This window comes from Teleopsis dalmanni, chromosome 2 (genome assembly GCF_002237135.1).
Source record: "Teleopsis dalmanni isolate 2A chromosome 2, ASM223713v2, whole genome shotgun sequence".
In the NCBI taxonomy this organism is placed as follows: domain Eukaryota; kingdom Metazoa; phylum Arthropoda; class Insecta; order Diptera; family Diopsidae; genus Teleopsis; species Teleopsis dalmanni.
Window position 1 is genome coordinate 175,527,792 of NC_051847.1, and position 24,214 is coordinate 175,552,005.

Here is a 24,214-nt window from a genome sequence, read left to right on the forward strand (position 1 = left end):
GGGAATGAGAAACCTCCACAAGCAAAGGATGGTACGCAAATGGCTGCACCAAAATAACCGAGAAAAATAATATCGGGCAGCAGTTACGCTAATGTAGCCAAGAGCTTAAGAATAGCAATTCTTCCGAAATCTTACCCGGAATCAACTCTCTCTAGGGAGGAGCAAGGTAAAATCGAGGAACTTCTCATTGAGGAGATGTATAAAGGCTGCGATACCAAGCTACGATTTAGCGGGATACACTTTCGACCAGGACTTATACTGGTTGACTGCGTAGACGAGGATGCGGCTAATTTTATCCATGGAACGGCACCTAAGCTGAACGGATGGGAAGGCGCTGAACTCACCACGTGTGTCGGGGACAAAATACCGAAATTACACATGTTGATAGTCTACCCCCCAACAGCTAAGGGGTCGACACGGAAAAGCTGCTAAAAGAAACTGCGATTAAAATCTTTATTGAAGATTTTATATGTTAAAATATACACGAACGAAGCTGATGTTTAGATAGAAAACGTAGAATAGTACTTTACTAGAATAGATGGTACTGATTTTTTTGAATCCTATGGATATGATTTATGTTAAAAATAACTTTAAAGTTCAGAACAGTTGACTTATTTATTGTTTTTATAATACTACAATATGAAATGTGATAGCAATGAAAATATTTTAAAATTCAATAATATAATTTTTAATCAAGTGAATTCTTAAGCTAAGCTTGTATGTGTTTTTAAATATATTAATAATTCTCTGATAGCATGATGCGTGTTTGCTGGAACTACAGAGTACAGATTCTGAGTTTAAATCTCATTTAAATCTGGTTCTACAGATAACAAGCTCTGGGTTTAAACACCACTCTAGTCTGGTCCCAGAGAGCTTTAAAAAATCGTTTGTGCAAAACGTTTTTGGTGTCAAGAATAAAACTTTAAGCACTTCGTAACAAATTATTGATAGCCTATATTATACCAATAGGCTGTTTAGCTATATCTGATACTGCTGTGAAGCAATACGTCTATATAAGACTTATGACTAGTAACATTAAACTAACCTAACTTAAATGTGTTTACTATCGAAATTCAAAACTTTGATATTCACAATGTTTTATATATCATATCTATTGAATTTGGCTTATAGGCTCAATCTCGTTTTTTTCACTTGAATAATTTTAATAGACTGAACTACGCAATGGAATTTGTATGCGAAGTAAATTTATCCTTACGTGACAACATTATTTGGTGGCATTTAAAAAATATACACACTCAGAAAATGTATCTTGCATAAGCAATAAAGATATGTAAATGTACCTGAAATATATGTGGGGGAACATATAGAAAAATGTTAGTTTAAATTTAATTTTATGTTGCTACGCAGATATTAGATATTTTTTTTTAAATTTTTTATTTAAATTCAGTTTTACTTGCAACACAAGAGCTACTCGTCTTACGCATATCTCTTTACATAAAAATGCAGTAAAGACACTCGCACTCAGTTTAAAGCAGAAAATCCTGTAAATCCCGTTCAGATTTTGACAACGAAAGTAAGTTATATATGAAAACAAAGTATTTCACTTAAAATTCATATTAATTATTCAGATAAAAATTGCTACTTAAAATAATAGATAAAAGTATTTCATATTCGTTAGTATATGAAAGGCAACGGGGAATTTTTTAATATTTAATTGGCTTTAAAGTTAAAGGTTTAAGGTTTTAAAATCAATACGAATTTTTATTAAATATTTTTGCTTTAAAGTGCAATAGCCAAGGCCCCTAATCATAATTGCAAAATTAAATTCATTAAATAATTTATTTGTTTGTTGTTAAATTTATACTGAACTTGTAAAACAGAAGAAGAATTAACTGTGCCAGCCCAGTAAAACCTCACGATTGGCATCTTTTGCGCCATTCGAGTGTGGAGGTCAAAACTGATTTGTTTATTTTTGTATCTAATTTGAGCAGAGGTTTTAACGAAATTCTGCACTATATAAGGCAATAAAAACTAAATGCAAATTAGTTTTTTTTTTGCCACCTGATGGCCAAAGTAACTGAAATTTTAAGAACAGCAATGACATTTAAATGCTCCACATTTGCAAGTCATCAAGCAAATGACAGACATTTGAGAAAAACACGGCAAATAAAAAAAAAAATAAAACTAAGTCAAAACACTTGACGGTTTTCAACTTCACATAAAACTTACTGCTGCGGCACAATTTTGACAAAAGCTTTGTTTACATATTGTAAAGCGTTTTGACATTCCCAATATCGAGAAAACAGCAAACATAAAATAAATAAACATTTTTCGAACTTTTTAAGAAAACCCACAAATCAGCAATTTTTACATGTAGAAGCAACAAAAAACGCTGGCAATCCAAACAATGCACATCTGAGCGCATAAAATGTGCAACTGATTTGCATTTTGGTACGCTGCATCGGCGTCGCACCACATGAAGACTATCTCGTAAACCAAGCCGCAGTATTGGCGGTAAATTGTGTAATTCGCTGGTCGACGTCCGGGGCCTGAGTTATGCCGTGGCACATTATGGAGAGCGTGTGTTCGCGTCAAACTTCTTGTAGAACAAATAAATTTTTGCATTTATTAACTTTTGTGTTCACAGCTTGTTTGGTGTTTGTTACAGCATCGTTTTTGACGTTGAACCCAAAGTTATGAGGCTGAAAATCTCCGATTTGCTTAACAAGATTCACGTATTTTGAATCACGTAATACGAGTCCGACTTGGCTTTGACTTGTGAATCTGCATATGATTCTGGCTAATGAAAACAATCTCAATCATTATTATGATTACTATTAGTTAAAACATTTTTTAAGTAGTTAAAAAAAATTATGTTGTGGCTTAAAATTCCAGAAAGATTCATTTAAAAAGTTTTAAATATAAGTGTTTTGAGATAAAACAAATAATTACTTGAACTAACCAAATTCAAAAACACGTTTGTAGTATTAATTTATCTATGGTAATAACTATAGTAATAACTATACTAATTAACTTTTAAGCAGACATAAATTTTCAAATTTTTAAAAATAAATATAAATTAATATTAATATGAAACTTTGTTAAATTTAATATGATTTTTACAAGTATTTTAATTTGTAAGTTAAATAAAAATTATTTATCATATGCAATATACAATGCATAAGAAATTTCAATACTTTTTATTTGTGTAGATTTATACATCCAAAAAATTTCCTCGAATAATTAAATAATTAAATTAATTAAAAAGTAATTCCAAGACCACTGAAAATGGGTATTTGGCAATACACGAAATAGGTATATGGTCAGCTAAAAACACAATTAATTACAAATAAATTTTTGTTGCTATAATTCACTACTATTCGAAACCTCTGGGGTAAATTGGGGCTCATTTTTTTTAATCGACATGAACTTTAATGTACTTTTAGCGCTATTTTCACTTTTGATTGGTCAATCTAGGGTAAAATGTATAACACTCGGGATTAATTTAAAACACTCTAGTTATTTTAATCTAAAATTAACAGCTATTTTATATAATTTGACAGATAATGTAAGATAGTCACTGTCATCATAACTTAGATTAAAATCAAATTTTATAAAAAATATAATATTTATATAAAAAAGATTGAAAAATCGATTACATCAAAAATGAAATTTTAATAATATTCAAATATAAATCATAGTATTCTCTTCACTTCAAATTCCTTAGTACCAACATTATAAAATAAGTGAGTATAACGCAGAATATCAAGCTAAGATTTAATGGGCACATCAACGAGAGGAGAACTTATTTTAGATTAAAACAGAGATCTATAAAACGGTAACTACCTTAATATATTTATCTGTATTTATCTAGTATCTAGATATAAATTAAGCATGCTTGAACTATAGTGGGAAATCAAAAGTATTCGTGGTTTTTGCTATATTTGTGTAAAAAAGTCAAGTATAAGTACAAATATTGACCATTATCATTTATGTTGTCTTTTAATTTCTCGGATAGTTTCATAATTCCAACGGTGTAAAAATTCGTAATTTTGGCTCAATGGTTTTCAGCTGCTCTTCGGTCAGTTAACTTTCAACTATTAAAAGAGTTTTGTAGAGATAGAATACACAGAATATTTTGACTCTGCAGAGATAGCAGAAAGTTTTGTAGAGTTCAGCATTGTTGACATTTAAAATACCCAAAAGTTGCTTAAAATTTCTCAATCGATATCCGTTAATTTGTTCCGAGTCATCAGATATGTGATAGATGTGAATAATGTGCTCGTCACCAGTAGAAAATATAATTAACAGTTCACTATAGTGAAGCAGTTCGTAATAGACAATACCCTTTCTATTCCACTAAACACTTAACATGACTCTATTTCCCTTTAATACAGACTTGGTAGTCATTTGTAGAGAGTAATCGATTTGTGGATATTATAAGAATTAATCCATTTTTCATCGTCCATAATGATTTGCCTTAAGAATAATTCAATTTGGTACTTATAATTTAATTAAGATCTTTTCAGAAATTTTCGAAGGCCTCTTAGCCAAACTCTTTTTGAAAGTTCAATAATGCCATCAATATAAAAACAAAACTTTTGGCTTCATATTATAATCCATTCAGTTGAAAATCACTTAATTTACAATTAAGAATTGCCTTATACAATGAACGTAGAACGAATTTTCAATTAGCCTAACTGTGAATTAATTGTTAGGCTTTATTATGTTCACCAGAAAATGAACATAATTAGTGAGCAATTAGTATCCTTGGATTGAATTGAGATTTAGTTTAATCAATTTAGTTCATGCATTAAATGTGACAATTACTGCAAAAGCTGAAAAAGTTTAAGTTTTTAAAATAATTAACTTTAAAAGCAAAAGTGAGAATTTAGGTTAAATTTTTTTTTCTTAATTTTAAAATGAAGCAAAAAACTGCATTTTATAAGTATGTTAAATGTAGAAATATTTGGATAGTACTGACAAATAAAAATACCTTGATTACTTTTAAAGATTTTGATGCAATCTTTCGAAGGGAATTAAATATATACCTATAAATGCTAGTTTAGTCAGCTAATTTCAGCTGAATTTGCTAAATAGTTTCGAGATTGACTGTTTTTGTATCAAGAAGCTACATATAAAGAACTAAATTGTCAAAAACTAAAACCATTTTAATCCTCATTATTATTTATATATATTATCCACAATAAAAATTCACAATCGTTTCTATCTACTTATGAGTTATATTCTAACATTTTCCCCGCGATTACTCAATTTTGACTACCAGAACGAACATGTACCACCATAGAATGTACTTCCTCTATAGTTTGTAGAATTGATTGTTGGTAAAAACAAGACATCTGATGAATCTGTTAACATCAAGCTAGATTTCTTACGAAAAATGTCTTATTAATACAACAAATAATGGATAATTATATGACGCGGAAAGGTATGTGCAGCCACTGAAACCAATCATTAATAATCTTCAAATTTAGTGATAGATGGGATATGGTACTCGTATGTTCCCATTGCCTTCATAGAGGTAAGAATTTTTTAAAATGTTTTATTTTTTATTTATAAATAAAATATATAAGTGAGATATAAAAATATATAAATAAGTTCATTATACAATATCATATATCATTTAATAAAAATCATTCACTTTAATTGGATATCAACTGAAATGTAACCAGACAATAGCTCTTCTAAAACTATTACAAAACTTTCTGATACAAAAAACCTCTTTCACATGCATAAATTAACTTAAGCTAATGGAAACGACAAAAACTTAATTTGATTAATATAAGTTAATTTAGCTGCAGTGGGATTATAGTATTACAACTATTTCAATTACAGAACTTTTTATTTGATAATAATCCATTATATACATCCTATATTACACTGCAATTTTATATAGTTTTAATTATTACATCAATATAATTAATGATTGTGGTTACATATATTATACTAATAGGAGTAGTAGTGGTAGTAGTAGTAGTTATTTAAATACCATTTTTTATTTATTATAAACAAAACTATTCAAATTCATAAGAATAATTTATGATGATAGTGTTGATAGCGTCGATATACCTTAACATAATAAATTAACGTTTTGAAGTTGAACATAAAAATATTTTTCTTCAAAATGCGGTATTCAGCTTAAAAGATCTATAAAAATATTATTAATATTATTATGTAATTTTTGCTAAGGGCTAAGTGCAGCATATATTACAACATCATACTTAAAATACTCAACATTTATAATGATTCTCATTTATAATGCAATGAAAATTTTAGTATTAATTGAACATGAGAAACCTTAAAAAAAATTTAATTAAGTATCAAATAGGTCAACTAAAAATATGAACGGAATTATTAAAAATTATATTAATAATTTTCTAACAACGACTGAATTGTTTCCTTTAATTTTAAGTATTGACTACAAAAACAATTAAATAAAAACTATAAAATTAATTAAATTTGTAACAAGTTCCGGATTGGCATATATTGCGCCTTAAGCAACAACTATAGAATGTGCCGAATGAACTTCAAGAGGTGCATAACCTGTATGGTATATTTATGTATATATGGTTTATGGGAGGCGCCAAAGTCAATTTTGCCCTGGACGCCAGTTATACCCGCGACTCCGCTAAATTTTGATGCGATCAACTCTTAAGATACATGGTTTTCTTTTAGAGGTAGCAATTTTACCTAAATCGTTCAGCTTTCAACAACTTTAGATTAAATGTAAGCGCGACTTAAAATTAGCTTAGTTAAGAGTTAATTGAAGCAACAAAAATTGCTATTAAAATAAAACTGAATGTTGAAAGTGTTGCCATATAAAAACTACATGTTTTACTATCAGCGAAAAATGTTTTCAACACCTATTTGAACAATCTCAAAGGCTGAGAATAAAGTCAATTAACTAATTAATAAAATTTAGTGTTTACTATAAAAAAATGTAAGTGCTATAAAATAAACGATTACTTACACTCCACCACGGAACAGATTCACATTGTAGTCGTAGACCGACGAACGACCAGGACCGGCCAGTAAAAGTGCACATTCCGAACCCAAATGGGTGTTCACCTGTTCACCAAAATGATGAAACTGTGCATTTGCGCAGCTCGGCGTGAGTAGTAAAGCAGTTGATGTGAATAATAATATTCTGCAAAAAATAAGGAAATGATAATAAATAAATTATTTCAATTCTTACATATTTATATAGATATTCGATGAAAATAATACATAAAAAAAAATTATTTTTAAGTAGCGAGTAAGATCGCTATTGGATGATTATATATTAAATACACCATAAAATCAAAAGCCATTAATCACTTCAACAAATCAATGCTAATATATTTGTTGATGTTGTGTGGCATTTTGGCGTTCGCCGGGTGCTGCCATATTTCATGTCTTCGCAGCTTTAGGTCTTAAATCTTAACTTAAAGTTAACAACTTTTCTGACCTGCAAAAACTTTGATCTTTGCTTTTTGTGATTTACCGCTGCACTTCACGTTTTTTCATATATAATTTTTTTTTATTTTATATTTATATTTTATATTTATTTATTTCTTTCACGTATAAGCATTTTGTATATAACAGTAGTCTAATTACAATTTAACTGCGCAGATAGGCAGGTACCTCTGCCATCAGTCGCAATTAAAATAGATGCGAAGGTGTTGAAGGTGAAAGTGTATCTACTTTGGCTACCCGTGCTTTTTTATGTCTAAATTTTTATGTATTTTTTTATCGAGTGAAGTCAAATTTTTATGTATCTATCATGTACTATCATTAATTTTTTTTTCTCTTTTGTTTTCCATGTAATTTGGTTAAACAGCAACTGCTGGTTAATTTGTAGTATCTTTTATTTTTAAATGTTATTTGTCAATTCAATTACTTTTTTAGATCTTTCACTTTTGGAATATATATGACAACCATTAAACCATGAATAATATGTTATTAATTTTTTAATTTTTTTATCTAATCTTGTCAGTATATAAATTAAGTTAAATTAAATTTAATTAATTTAAGGCAATTGTTGTTTGACTTCAAAAAGAAATATTCACAGTAATTGTAAGTTTACCTCTTTAATTACTTAATTTATTTTATTCACCAATTAAAAAAAAATAAATTTAATCTTAGCCAAAAATTTTGTTTAGTTTAAGAGAAAGTCTATGATTAATTTCACGAAAGCTACTTATAGACTCGATGTCCCACCTAAGAGTAGACAGTCCAAAACATGATTCTCGGACCTCATACCGCCAACGGCTAATATTTATGTGGCCCGCGACATCACTAAGTCAGCTCTTAAAGAAAGATAATGAGAATCTAAAATTTTTTCTAATTCACTTATAGAAAAAATCTATTTCATTTTTAAATTCTATCCAAAGAGAAGAAAATAACTCTTAATATTGTTTCCAAAGTTATCTTTTAATTTTAAATTACTTAACAAATTTTTGGAGACTTGTAATTTCATCTGTGCTTGGAATGAACTTGTCTGCTAATAAGGAATAAGCAGAAGGTTAACTCAAGTACTAACCTAAAATGTTTTTTTTTAATTGACATTTTTCAATTGCAAAAAATAATCAATTAAAATTGAACCTCCATTTTCACGACCATATCAAATTTCTTGCATACAAGCAGAATTTTACTAATAATAAGTCCCATCCATTACCTCCAAATCATTTGTTTTCATTTGTGGAAAATTATTAGGTCATTGACAATAAAAATACATTCAAAATACAATATATGAATAGATATAAGGTATTTATTGTCTTGCTGAGCGCGGCACTTCTTGTAATCTTAACAACCATGAGTTTAAAAGTCTGGGTAAAATATTTTTAATATTTAAATTAAATTCTTCAAGTAGAATGGTTAATAAAATATGTTAGGTTCCATAGAGTCTCGAGGCTAAGGAATAAAAAAAATTTGGACATTTTTGACAATGTTTAAAATAAATTAAAAACATTATTTATTTTAAAAGAGTGAAAAATTATTTATCATTGATGTTTTGTTCATTATCGTACAAAATTAAAAATGTGATTAAATGAATTTATTGATTATGTCTTTTGATTTTAATTAATTTATTAAATTAATACATTATATAATTTAAAATAATGATTATTTCTAAATATTTTGTATTTAAGTTTTTTGACTTATTTTTTGACTTATTACCAATGAACCTTAAATGTAGTTATTCTAGTTATATGCAACAACTTATACTAGTACGTAACTCTCTAATATTATTGGGCTCATAAGTAGATTACTAAATTATTGTAGTTTTTACTTGCAAGGGTATGGCTTGGGCGATCTGATTACTTCAGTGGAGAGAAAAATGCAATATTATATATTTGATTTAATTTCAATTGTATCTATAAAATATCATTTAATATTTGTCTTAATACATAATTTTGTTCGCGTATATATATATATATTATCCTACGAATAATAAAAAGAGGAAAACTTTTCAGTATTTCTTTTTTTCTGTTCAGAGTCTTTTTAATTCTGTAGTAACTTTAATGATTTTAATATCATGCATAGGCACTGAAGCTGGAAGTATGTAGTTTATTACATATAACATGATTTAAACATACACTTAATTAATTTGATTTATTATCTGTTATTCTTTTTTACACCTTTATACCAACGGCATTAAACACGTGCTCTGCACTATTATTTTTATTATTTGAACCTTACGACCTTTGACATATATTATGCTACCTCCAAAAAGAGTCTTCTAAACTTACCTAGAAAATATAAGATCACGAGTTATTTAACAATATCTCTTAATTCAGGAGCCCAAACCACATTCGATTGAAGAAAAATCGAATAGAGATACTGGACTTATTTTCTCGTAATTGCGGAGTTTAAAACATGTTTTACTCTGCCGAGTCGGAAGCTTAATTTTAAATTTTACCGATTATATAGGTGTGAGTGGCTTTTATTCCAATCTTTGATAAATAATAGTAAGTTGAAGCATATCATATCAAGAAAAAAGGGATTTATTGAAGTGCAGTCTTACCTATGTCGTTTGTTGTTGTTTTTAAGGGCGAAGTGATGCAGTCTTCATGTAGATCACCTTTGGTTCTGTTAAATTAAATAAATTATCCCCGCGCTTTTGGTTGTAAGATGTACCCCTTCTAATAATTTGTTTTTCTAGATAATTGAAGACGTATTCGTGAATTTATTATGTCTATTATAAGCGAAGAATTATATTATATTCTAAAATTCTTCATTCCTTGTTCCTTGACTCTAGAAGTCTTTTTTTGTTTATTTTACTTTTTGTGTTGTGTTTGTTTCATACTTTTTAACACATATAAAATTTATATATATATTAACATTAAATGCAATGTTAATATATATTAATAAGATTCATATAATTATAAATATTGGTATCGACTTTGTTTACTTAATTGAATTGCTTTTTTAATAGGTTATATAGGTTAATGGGTTAAAGGTCGATTTTTTTTTGTTTATACTACTTTAAATAACATAAGAAAAAGAAAATAAAATTAGTGTTTTTATTCAAATAAATCTGATCATATTTAACGTAATATAAACGAAGTAACGACATTAAATCCGGTAAAAAACAAATTCATATAAAGATTTATAACTAGCATTAATAAAACGATTTCCCATTAACCACGACCGCAAATTTATCTGGAAAATATATCGTTTTCATTTTTCATGACTTTCTGTGTCAGTAATGAAAGTTCAAATAATGTTTTGCTTAGTAAGGATGATATCAGGTTTTTGTTTTTTATTTGAAACTGTTAAGAGCATAAATGAAGTATAAAACTAAAATAAACATCACCTTTTTATTATATATAATATCTTTTACTTTTTTTTTTGCTTATAATTTCACATATATATTACGATTTTCCACAATTGCTATAAGGAAATGATTTTACTTGGCAATATTTTTCAAAAAAACTTCAAGTTTAATCTTAAAAGAAAAGTCCAAATGGATAGAAATTTACATGAGTTGACTAAATAGTCTAATGACATAGCAAATAAAAGTATAAATGAATAAATAGTTAAACATTAAAAAGAAATGATATTTATTATTTATTTTTTACAGAATTATTCAGCAAATAGCGTGGTATCCACTTTTGTGTCTTAAATATAAATATGTACTACTTATTTATTTATTTGCAAACCAGTGATTGACAACTGCATCATGAAGTTATTAACACTCAAGTGAGAAATAAATATTTAACTGCAGTTTCGAGAAAATATTGGCAATAACTCGATAAATTGCTAAACTGCTAAATTGCTACCGCTTCGCAGAGGAAAATGAAAATTCATTAGATATAATGAGTTTTTAGAGGAAATGTGTGGGTATGTGGAGAATCTATTGACAGTCGAACGTAAATTTATGAATGCAGGTATTGGCCTGAATTTTAGATGGAGGTGCGAGAGCAAAAAGCATGTCGCATTTATAAAGAAAAAAATTTAGCAAAAAAATATATACACAAAAGTAAAAACATATATTTACTGAGTAGGTTTAAGTTAACGTACAATTCACTAATTAATACACAATCAATCCAAAACACTAAGAAACTCAAAAAAACTACCAAAAAAAAAAAAAAATAGTAGTTATTGATAAATTCCATCTCATCTTCATTAAGAAAACACCTACATAATTTACTTGTCGGTTTATGCCACCCTTGAAATATTGGTAAGTGTAGTTATTGCTGATATAGTAAACCACGAAAAGCGTTCTAATTCCAGTTCTGTCTAACCTAGGCTGTAAGGTCATAGTAATCTCACATTCTTTGCTCTATACATTAATTATCGCGTTGTTGAACTCGTTAATGTTCTTAAACATTGTACCGAGGTATCGGCGTCATTTATGTGCATTTGAGAGTTTCTTCAGGTCATCTTGTCTTCTACTATTTTTTCTTTAATATTCCTTAACATCTTTCGGCCATGTCGTCTTTAAGTGCTTTTCCTCCAATATTACTAAATCAATTAACACAACAAAGAGAGACCTTGCGCTGTTCATCAATGAAACACGACATTTCAGCACAATCCTTGATTTCACTATCGTGGATTCGATTGCTTTTATATTTGAATTCTTAGCTCTCTAGTTTTTTTGATTTTTTATAAGAGTGCACCAAATGCAGAGAAGTTTTGTTAAAATTTGATATTTTATAGCCGATATTTGAGGTTCTCCTCTTCGACAACTTCGACACATAGATTTTTTTTTTTGAAGAACTTTTTGAACTTACGCGGTGTTTCGTTGATTGAAAATGGTCTTTAAATACTATCCGTTAAAAACTACCATTTAATTATATGACATGTATATAATATATATATCATGTACATTTAATTATCTATGATTAAATGTTTGCTGGATTGTAAATTCTTTCTGCATACATTTCTTTTTAGCATTCTCTGTAATTTTGGATTACTTTTATCTAATTTAAATCAGAATTAAATATTTGTTCTTTACATAATGTTGGTTTATTGAACCTGTATAAATTTATTTTATATTAAAAGACAAGTCACAGCTAATCAAATGTTGACAGTTCAGAATATTCACTTACTATCATTTATTTATAAATGATGCTGTTTTAAATATTTTTATGAAACCCATTTCATCAGATCTATAGCACAAAGCAAGGATTCATCTTCTTTTCAGAAATATGGGTTAGGTTCAGTTAGTGTGGTTGTCTGTTATCATAACAAACTAACTTAGAACCACCGATCAATTTATATTTTAAAAGTATGAATCTGGGACATTTCACAACAATATAGGTTAGTTTAGTAATGTAGTGTGGCAGTTAATCAAATTGACTGACTTACTTAGACCCTGGAGTATATTTTTAATTGAGAAAGTATAATTACAATATATTTTTATGAAGTCGTTCCTTACACACAGAGAGCAGAGATATATTTATTATCTTACTAAAATGTAGCTGATGTTAGGTCACTGTGGTAGTTAGTCGAATAAACCAACGGTCTATTTAAAACTTGCGTAAGTATAAATCTGGAACATTTTTATTAAAAACTGACAAAATAACTTGAAAAGTATGTAAAATGAAACAAAAATATTTAAAACTATTTTTAAAGAATAAATTAATGTAAATTGCTGAAATTACGGCACATTTGCATATTGCAACTGAGCAATCAGCTTAAAGCACGCACAGCACCTTTCACAAAATCGAACTCAAGTCGAAGCTGCGATTGCAGCAGTTGCTGCTGCCAATGCCGTACTTACTTTTTTGGTCATTGAAGCTGCCATGTCCCATGAAGGTGTCATTATTGTATATACAATTTCATGTATATAAACATTTGCGAATTTTATGCAGTAACGCATTGGCCTTTAAGCTTTCAATTTTTTTTATTTTATTTACTTATATATTCATTTATTTATTTTTTTTTTGTTTAAATCTAAGTTACTGAACGATTTGTCAATTAGTTGCACAAACGAATGGGTTAATTTTTATGACCATTTTGGTAGAATATAAGTGGTCAAGGAGTGGTTATTATTATATTGCCTACCAGTTGATAAGTATTTAAACAAAATATGTTTTATGGCTGATCCGCATTCTACTTATATTGTATTAGATTCTTAGCTTGATTTCACTATTAAACTTAACAAGAACGCCCACTTTTTAATTCTTAAATTTTTTTATTTTTAACGAGTTTATTGCGTGCAGTGCCGAAATTCAACTGCATTTATCTGCTTTGGAGGCGTACTCAACTGCCAAAAGCCAAAGTTAATTTTAAATACAAAATAATTGAAAATGCGAAAAACTTCAAAGCTTGTCAAATCAGTTTAGACAGATTTCATCACAGACTTCAACAAAATATCATAAATTATATATACAATATATTTATATGAATCTGTATGTATATGTATAATTATTAAAAATAAATTAAATCTTTAAAAATATTATTTTTTTTTGTGCATTTCGAACTCATATAACAATATCCTTCTGTGCTCTTAATAAGTTCATAAAACACAAATGCCAATATAGAAGTCAGTCAACTTACTCAAACTTGCTTGAAATTTCTGTCACATAATCTACATATTTCTATATTCACACTAGATTACTTTTCAAAAGATATTGATTTATTGGCACACACATGTTGATTTTTATTTTCTTGAGTTCTAGAGGTCAATTTGAGATAGTGTCTTTCAAAAAAAAAAAAAATGTGAATGTACCCATATTCATTTGTACGCGTGTTCAATGGTTCATTAAAAAAAAAAACGAAAAAGAACAACAAAATAAATAATAATAAAATGAATATAAAATAGTAATAACAAAAAATTGAAAGTATTTTTTATATATGGTATATACACAGTTTTCAATTCTTGTATATTAATATTCCAATACTCTATGTACTTGTAACAATTTGGTTTCTTAATTAATGCATTCTTGAATATTTTTATGACATTGAACTAGTTTAAGAAAGAGCTCTGTGAACATAATTCGATCACTTGAGATTTAATAGTTGTCCAATATTTTATACAAACAAATAGTTTTGCTGCTTTTAAATAATAAACAAATTGTTGTAGACCTTACACGCATATCATAAATACTAAATTAAGTAATTATTTTTTGTCATTAACACATATTAATGTTGCGGTGACATAAAAGATGCTTAATTTAATTCTGTTTTATGTAAATTTACATTAACTTCAAGAGAATTGCAATTCATTATGAAATGTCCTAAATATTTTCTATAATAATTTATGCATTCTTTTTTTGTCACACCTACAGCATTCGATATTTACAATACTCATAAATTATTCAATATAGCAGTATGGTATATAGTGACTCAAGTTAAAATGTCTTTGGCACGAGTACCTTTCAAGATTCTTCAGGCGTTGGTGGTTTATGCGTATTTAAGGAATTCAACAATTGCGTTAATTGTAATGAATTACGCATATATGTAAATAAATATTAAAGATTTTTATTATTAAACATAATATAAAAAAAACAAGAAATCACATTAGAATGAAAATTGTGATATACACTAAATTGATATGAATTGTGGGTTAGATCAATTTAGAATAGATCAGTTTCTACACACTTTTTGTTGTATATCTTAGTTAAGGCTTTGGAAAATTTTCACTCCTCTCTATGTAATATATATAAGTAGCATTCAAAGAAGTTAAACATAGTCCAGTATTTTTTCTTTCTAATATCGCACAACTTTTCCTTTGCTTTTCGCTTTACAAAAACTTATCAAAATTGAATTGTGGGTTAGGTCAGATTAAGCCTTTATTTGTCAACCTTTTTTATTGTACACCTCATTTAGGACTTCTAAAAATTGCTATGCTCTACTGTATAACTCGTATAAGGAGCATTTTAAGAAAATAAATATATAAATCTAGTATTTTGCTATATCTTTTCTGTTATATTTCATTTGCTTTTAGATTATTAAGAATTAATAAAAGAAGGAATTAAAAAAATACATATATATCCAGTATTATAGTATTGTCCCCTTTTCAATGTCTTACACCTTTCCCTTCACTTCTACCATAACAAAAACTTATCAAAATTGAATAGTGAGTTAAATTGGAGCAGATTAAATCAATATTACTCAACCTTTTCTGTTGTACATCTCATTTAACACTCCAAAAAATTGCTATATCCTTTTATATAGCATGTACAAGGAGCGTATTAAGAAAGTTAGTATATAAGTCTAGTATTATATATTTTCTGTTATATTCCTTTTGCTTTTTGGATTATTGAGTATTAATAGAAAGCATAATTAAAAGAAATAATAAGAAAAGAAAAAAAAAGAAAATTAAAAAGCTTTTATATTTAACCTCATAGTATATATGACATTCATATGACAGTCGACCCCGTCATAACATAAATTTTCTGTTTGTTCTATGTGTTGCATGACTCTCCGGGTCTTTTACTGTTTTGAAGGTTATAATTGAGAATTTCATAAAATCGGACTATTATATTTTTAGTAATTGGTAATTGACTTGTTGCCAACCAAAACATAATCTGTAATATTCTCTTTGACCTCAGTTTTTGTGCGAATTGAGATTTAGAGATCTCTGTATTTTATTAGCAATTTTTAATGTTTGTTTCGTTGAAACATTATACTATTATTATTTCTATAAGTAAAGACACTGACTAATATTACTTAGTCTCTCATTGCAATTAGACATTTTTAGAGATTTCGTCTTGCTATCATTTTGGTTTGATTTCACAGATAACTTCTCAGCTTAACAAAGTGAATTAAATATTTAAATTAAATATCTTTTCAAAATAGTTTTCCTGTCATACTACTCCAAATTTTTAATTAAATTTTTTTATCAATAGCTTAGAAATAAATATTCGTACAATTATAATTTATTTTTGTGGATTTCCTTTTTACCAGAAATTTAAAAGATCGTCAAAGATATTTCATGTGCATGAATTGCAAACTATTAACTACTCTATTCATATAATAATTTCAATAATATAATGTAAATCAAATGAATATCAAGTAACATATCACGTATTGAGGCATAAACAATGTAACATATAATCCATTAAGGATACATGACCAATTTCATGTTCAAACAAATAAAAGAAAAAATTAATTATAATGAATATATATACGAAATAGACATAAACATTTTTCAAACATTGGGATTACAAAATCACACCCATCACGCCCATATTAATCTTTTTTTATTGCAGGTAATAAAAAATTTAAGTGCCCAGAAAAAACGGTTACCGTGCAACACAAAACCTAGCAGCAGAAGGCGGAACAAACATTCCAAATGTGGCAGCAACACAGATACAATTTAGCAGCCCAAAAAAATTGAAAGTGAAATGCCACAGTGAACTACTTTTGTAAGATCTTCACACTTTATTGGGAAATGCTTTATTAAGTTTTTTGAAATGTTTGTGACATAGTGAAGGGGACATCACAGTCCCCAAAATGCTGGAACATATAAATAATATGTGTTCTTAATTAGCACGATAAGATAAATCACTTTAACTAAGATTCACTATCCATTTGTGAAATAATTTTCGGATTTTAAATGAAACAAAAATAATTCAAAATATATTTCGTACATTTATTGGAATATATAATGTCACCATTCTGTATCTATTCTAACTGAATTCTAAGATTGCTATAATCTCATTTAAAATTAGATTAGTTTTAGATGCAAATATATGTTGTTGTGTAAGATACTTTTCATTTGGTAACTAACTTATTAATTTTCAAGAGAATCCTTCTATTTGTCAGACCAAAAAGTTTATAACCTACCTAATGTAATTTATTGCTAATATTTTATTAAAATTATAATAGATTTTTATGCAACAACCGTAAGAATTGATGGGTTAGAAATAAATTATTATTTAAGAGATTTACCGTACCTAAATTTTATTGTAAAATTCTAATAACTACGATAAATACGATACCAAATTTGATTTGAATATCGTTGTTGTATGCCATATATAGCTAACTGTTTTGAAACAAGTTATTGTAATGACATTATTAAATTCATCAATTCTTTCACTTCAGTAAGTAATCAGATCAATTCATCAACAGTAAGTATCTTATACTCTACAATATATTATACAATATATTGTATAGAATACATAGACTTATTATTTTGGATGATGGGATTCAATATCAATATTATAATCGTATAATCTAATCAGTTGGTTGGATGTTGTGTAATATATAATATACAAGCATATTAATCATACTACACCAAAGCAATACTAATCGATACACTTGAGAACATATTGATAAATTTTGACAACCCATGAATGTTGTATAATATATAATATACCAGCATATTTATCAGTATTTATAATTAATCATATTATCAAAATTTTAAAGCAGTGTTATGATTAACTAACCAAGAACCGAACGGTTGTAATCAAAAACTTTTTATTTGTAATAAACTCTACCTCCTACTAAACTCCAATAACTAGTATTGGTTACTGATTGGCAAAGTTTATTATTAATATTACTACTGAAAATGAAACCGATCTGTTATAATTAGAATGGAGTATATTTACCATATAAAGATAATACTTTCCAGAATGAAACCGATCATATAAGATTTAAATGCAAATACCAGCCTTAAAAATAAAATCTTGTATATGAAATAATATTACTACCAAGAATGGAAGCAATTTGAATGTAGTAACATATATCTGATTTACAAAGATAATACTACCAACAATGAAAACGAACCCATAACATTAGAATACCTGCCATTCAAATATATCTTAGTTATAAATTCAGTATATGTGATGTTTTGTAGCTACCAGAAACTGAAGCGATCAGTTATGGTTAAAATATTTTTATTTTACTATATAGTTTTTATATTTATATAATATAGTTTTTAATAAGTAAATTTAGTTATAATGAATTCTCAATAAACAGGGAGAAGGGTATTCAAGTTTCGTTCAAGCTCAAACCAACTACTTCGTTTTGTTATATTTTAGATACAAATGTCCAAACAACAATGCAAGCATTAACATATGATAATGCACTTCAGACCAATTACATAAAAACCCATAACAATCTGACAATTGGACTCTGAGTTTTCCTTTTCAAATTAAAACAAACACAAGATTTTTTTTTTTGAATTATGCAATATTAACCGCAATAATGTTAAAAATAATAAAATGAACTGAAATGGTTTTATGCGCTGTGATGCTTGAGATAAGTCAATGGCTTATTGGTAACTCGAGATAAAGTAATAAAAAAAGGTTTCAAGTTGCTTAAAGTGATTTAAAGCATCTGTGTGTCTGTTTGTGTGTGAGCATAAACTTCATCTGTTGGCAACGGAACTTAGCCCTTTGCGTAAAATTAATGCTGATGCAAGAAATTTACGTAAAAGCGCTATCAAATTTCATTAAAAAATACTTCTGGCCGTGCATGCGATCTTTTTTATGTTAATTGCATTTTAATTTTCGGTTGTAACTGTCGCTTTAGCGATCAACTATAAGAAACTACAAGAAAAAAAATTACAACAATGGCACCAACAGATGCGCCAGCAACATAGCTTCAGCAACAATTGTTGCACTGATTTTTCGGTTGTCTTCCTCTTCAAGAAATGCATAATTTGTTTGGTGTCTTCACGAGTTACTGTTGATCTGTAATTATGCCAGCAACTGTCAGCAGTCGCACGAATGTGTAAGATACACTGTTTGGGAAGCTGTGGATGGCATCCGCGTAGTTACTCAAACTGAGTTTTCATTTGTTGAAGAGCCCGTTGTGCTGGTTTTATTGGGCTTTGTTTATGAAATGCATATACTTCTGTTATGAGATACTTTTCATTGTTAATTAATAAAAGCAATAGTCAAGTGTTTTTGTTTCGATTCTATTACCAAAGAGCGAAGTTCAAAAGATGTATGCAAATTGTCTACTATTTCGAGTATTATTTAAATTAATTCAATGCTCTAATTTTTAATAGAAGAATAAAAGAAATGTTTAGCTTAAAAGTGAAATAATCTTCAACATAATGAAAAATGTTGATTTTAATGAAACATATTTAACAATTATACACATACCTTATGTTGCAAGTTTCCAATAGTTTTATTGTTCAAGAAAATTTATTAATCAAGTCTTAGATATTGACTCCTATATTACAGTAAGTTCATTATTATACGAATAAAAACAGTAAATGCTTTTCAAAAATGATTATTAGTTCATATTGATTAAAAAATAATTGATTTATAATTATTAATGATAATAAAATTTATTTTGCGTCGACCATATATTGAGACATAGGTTTTCCCATTTTACCTTTTGACTATATTAAGTATATTACGATAGAGTTTTAAACTTATTTTTTTATCATTTTAATTTCTAAAAATAAATGACAATAATAACATAAAATTAATTGTAAAAAATTGAAAATTGTGAAAACCTTTTGGAGTTTAAATTATTAAATGCATCTGTTTCCTTCTTTAACTAATTCATTACTGCTTTAATCAAAATGCAATTTGATACCATATTTGCATCAGCTGCATACATAATTTATTATCTTCATTATAAACGTTGTGTTTCCATAACATTTGTATATAAATTTTACCATTTTTGAATACTTTATTTATAATAGGTTTCTCTCTTTATTTTATTTGTCTCAGTACATTGTATATCATTCCTCAGTTTATGAGAAGGTATTAATAAATCAATACGACGATATTAAAGTTTCATTTTAATTAAAAGCAAACAGTATACATTATATTAAAATAAAAAATAGTAATGAAGTTAGTTTTGGTGTTACCAGAATTACAACACCCTTCACACAAAGTAATTAAGATTTCTTAATTTCTTTTTTTTAAAAAAAGGGTTAATTTATGAAATTTATGGTGTATTAATAAACAAAATGAATAATTTTTGTGATTATAAAAATAAACAATATTTGTAAATTTATATCAAAAAAAAATTATTCAATATTAATTTTAAAATATAAAAAAAAGAAACCTGAGACAACAATAGATTGTACATCAATACCAAAATCTAATCCCTTCAACTTTATTTTTAGTATTAACATTCAGTATTATTGCAAATATCTGAGTGCAAACCATGAAAACATTTTTTATTTAGGAAATAATTAATTACTTGGGTAATATAAAAGTCATAATTAAAATATTACTAATCGATTAATTTTTGCTCAAGTGATATATAATTTTAGCGGCTTCGCTAATTTGTTTATAACGAGTGAATGGAAGAAAATCTTCTGGCTAGAAAAGTGTTTGATTCAGTACACGAAAGAGAATATTTGTACCTTCGTTGAAAGAATCAGGTGGGCAACAATATGAAGGAGTTCGGTACTACCAACTGACAATAGCAAACCACTGAACGGGCTGACTGGAGGAAACTACACGAGACGTGGATAACTACGATTCACGTCTATAATGGCCAACTTAATAAGTAAGTACCATAAGATATGTGTACAATATATATTTTGAAAAGTAATGTATTAATGAAATAAAAAATATAATATTAATAAAGGAATTATACTTCCATCTAAATATTTAGTAGATGTGGCTGTCAAGAGAGTATATCCAAATCTATTCAAACGAAACTGCATAAAAACAATTAAAAATAAATTAATAAATTATTGGATGAAAATAATAAGCTATTTCTTAGTATACTCTTATATATATATTCAAAACATAAAGTAGATTTTCTGTTATTATATATAGATACAAGATATGTTTGGAGAGTTTTATCCACTGTAACTGTCTGGACTCAAAAAAAACTCCTTATAACATTTTCATGCGACTAGTTTAAAAACTGAGAAATCAAAAATGGTATGCCTAAAAGCAGTAGAAAAACATATATATAAAATATTTGAGAGATGGTCAATATTACACCTATGAATCAAAAACAAATCTGATGAGATCGGAAAGTTAGAATATTTATATTATCAGTCATGCTTTGATAAATTTGTAAATGATATATGATATTAAGTTATCGTGCGCTGGCACAGTTTAATGGAGCATAATCTTAAGTAAACTAAATATATAGATGTTTTTAGCACTAGATTGTATTGCGTTAAACTTACAGAAATCTACAGATATATATTTTATTATTGATCGAAGTAAATCATTATATAATTACTAATACAATACTGTAAATAGGATGTGATAGTTTCTTTTTGCACAAAAGTGGGTTCCATTTATTGACATATATAGAGATATATATATTGTCAATTTTTTAGCAACTTTTTATTGTTAGTAAGATATATATTGTCAATTTTTTAGCAATAATAGCTAATATCTTGAAATCCCAATGGTCGTCAAAAACGAACTTTGACTATTCCAACACTGCCCAAAACTTTAATGAATAAGTACGATATAAGCAGGTATAGATACTTTTTCAAATTGCTTAAAACCCATTTAGTTGTGGTTTATGTAATGTAAATCTACTTTACACATATATTCGATGTAAAATATCATCACTTTTTAATACCTTTTTCACTTTTTAAAATCAATATTCCAAAATTAAAAACATATAAACAAATAGACATACAGACCAACATATCTAAGTCTTGTTCTATATAAGTATCACACATAGATATAGTCTATAAAAATCCCCTTCACTGCTATGCAAACAGTTTAAAATATTTAATATACATGTTTTGCAATAAAATACAAAAATATACAATATTTTTTATACATAAAAGATATTTTTGCCATTTAGTCTGTAATTAAAATCTGAGCAAAAATCATTTTAAATATCAAATAAAATGTTTAATATACTTCGATACACGAAAAGCACTGCATTAATTTTTTATGTAATAGTAAAAAATATTAATTACCCTTTCTAATGTTGTTTCTATGATGTTCTATTTTTCTATAAAATTTTAAAAGTCCAAATTTATATAAATTTCGAATAAAATATTTTATTTGAAACTATTTTCAAATATTAGAAACGATATAACCAAGTAATTAACACCTAAAATTAATATCTGATATCAAATAACTTACTTAACAAAGTTTTATGTATAAAATAATTGAAAGATATAGAGTAGTACTTCAAAATAGTAGAACATTGTAACGCTTCATCAGTTCAATTATAATCCAACTCACATATTTGGATCAAAAATTTCGAAAGCTGAAAATCTTTAAAATGTTCTAGCTGCATGATAACGTTTGAGTTGCTCAATGATGTTGAAGCAGTTCGATTATATACCAGCGGATCGGTTATATACCAGCTGCTCGATGATATTCCAGCTGCTCGATAATATTTCACTGCTTGATCATATTCCAGGACGAGTTGAATGATGTTCGAACTCCTCCTAAATGGCGTTTACTTTTGTTTTATACAATTACGCATAACAACAACCACAATACAATATAGTGTTCTAACATATTTGAGCCCAAGCTTAAACCTAGACAGCAAACTCGATCTTGAAAATAACTGAAGTCTTAAACAGCTAGAATACTCGTAATATATGAAATACTAGTATAAAATGATAACTGGAAGCATAATTTATACGCAAACATACAAAGATTTAATATTTTCATTAGTATAAGTTATTTTTTTGAATACTGTTCAAATTGAATCAAGCTTCAAGCATTTTAATATTCAAATATGCTTGTGATCGACTATTTTGGTTTAAACATTTAACTCTAATATAATAGTGTTAATAAATGAGCTGTCCAGATAGGTTGTACGAGTATGCATTGAGGAACTCGAATATCATCGAGCCTCAGCACACAGCTGGAGCATCTTCGAATAGCTACAACATAAACGCACAGCTCGCATATCACCGAACATCATTGAACAGCTTAAATATTATCATCGAGCTGCTTGAACTGCTTAAACATTATCGAAGAGTTCAAACATCATCGAATAGGTAGAATATAAACTCACAGCTCGAATATTATCAAACAATATCGAATATCATCGAATATCGTAGAAGAGCTGAAATATCATTTAACAGCTACAGCATCATCGAGCTGCTTGAACTGCTTGAACATTATCGGAAAGTTTAAATATCCTCGAATAGGTACAGGGTCAACAATTTCGAACATTGAAAGTATTCGGGCCAAATATTTGAATTCGAACGTATTTGAATTCGAATATCATTAAACAGCTTAAATATTATCATCGAGCTGCTTGAACTGCTTAAACATTATCGAAGAGTTCAAACATCATCGAATAGGTAGAATATAAACTCACAGCTCGAATATTATCAAACAATATCGAATATCATCGAATATCGTAGAAGAGCTGAAATATCATTTAACAGCTACAGCATCATCGAGCGGCTTGAACTGCTTGAACATTATCGGAAAGTTTAAATATCCTCGAATAGGTAGAGGGTCAACAATTTCGAACATTGAAAGTATTTGGGCCAAATATTTGAATTCGAACGTACCTGAAGAACTTAAAAAAATAAAAATATTATTAAACCCAATTTAACTAAGGGTAGTGTGGTATTATTTATTATAATTAGAAATGTTAGAAATGAAGTTAACTATTTTGAAATGAAGTTATACTAAAAAATCAAATAATTAATTGAAAATTATATTACTTATTGTGAAAATTAAATGAAAAAATTTGTAAATCCACTAATTTATATGACTTGCATAATTTCAAAGGAAGAAATATTACCGTGTAACTGCACCTTAAATATATAAAAAATAAATCAATAAAATACATTTACCAAATAAAATGCATAGATGATAATGAGTCTGTAGCCAAATCTTATTATTTTTAACTACAGTAATCATATTGCTGAATTATTTATTATAGTATAAGTTTTTGTAGTAATGTTATATAGTTACACAAAAAC

The 24,214-nt window shown here is 27.5% G+C and overlaps 1 protein-coding gene across 1 annotated transcript in view; it reads right to left on the minus strand.

The window, feature by feature from the left end:
- Positions 1–24,214, minus strand: part of LOC119681854 (peroxidase-like) — a 72,785-nt gene that overhangs the window by 21,821 nt on the left and 26,750 nt on the right. Inside the window, exon 2 of the mRNA XM_038095146.1 lies at positions 6,953–7,129. Within this exon, the coding sequence (XP_037951074.1) occupies positions 6,953–7,129 (177 nt within the window). The remainder of the gene's footprint in view (positions 1–6,952; positions 7,130–24,214) is intronic.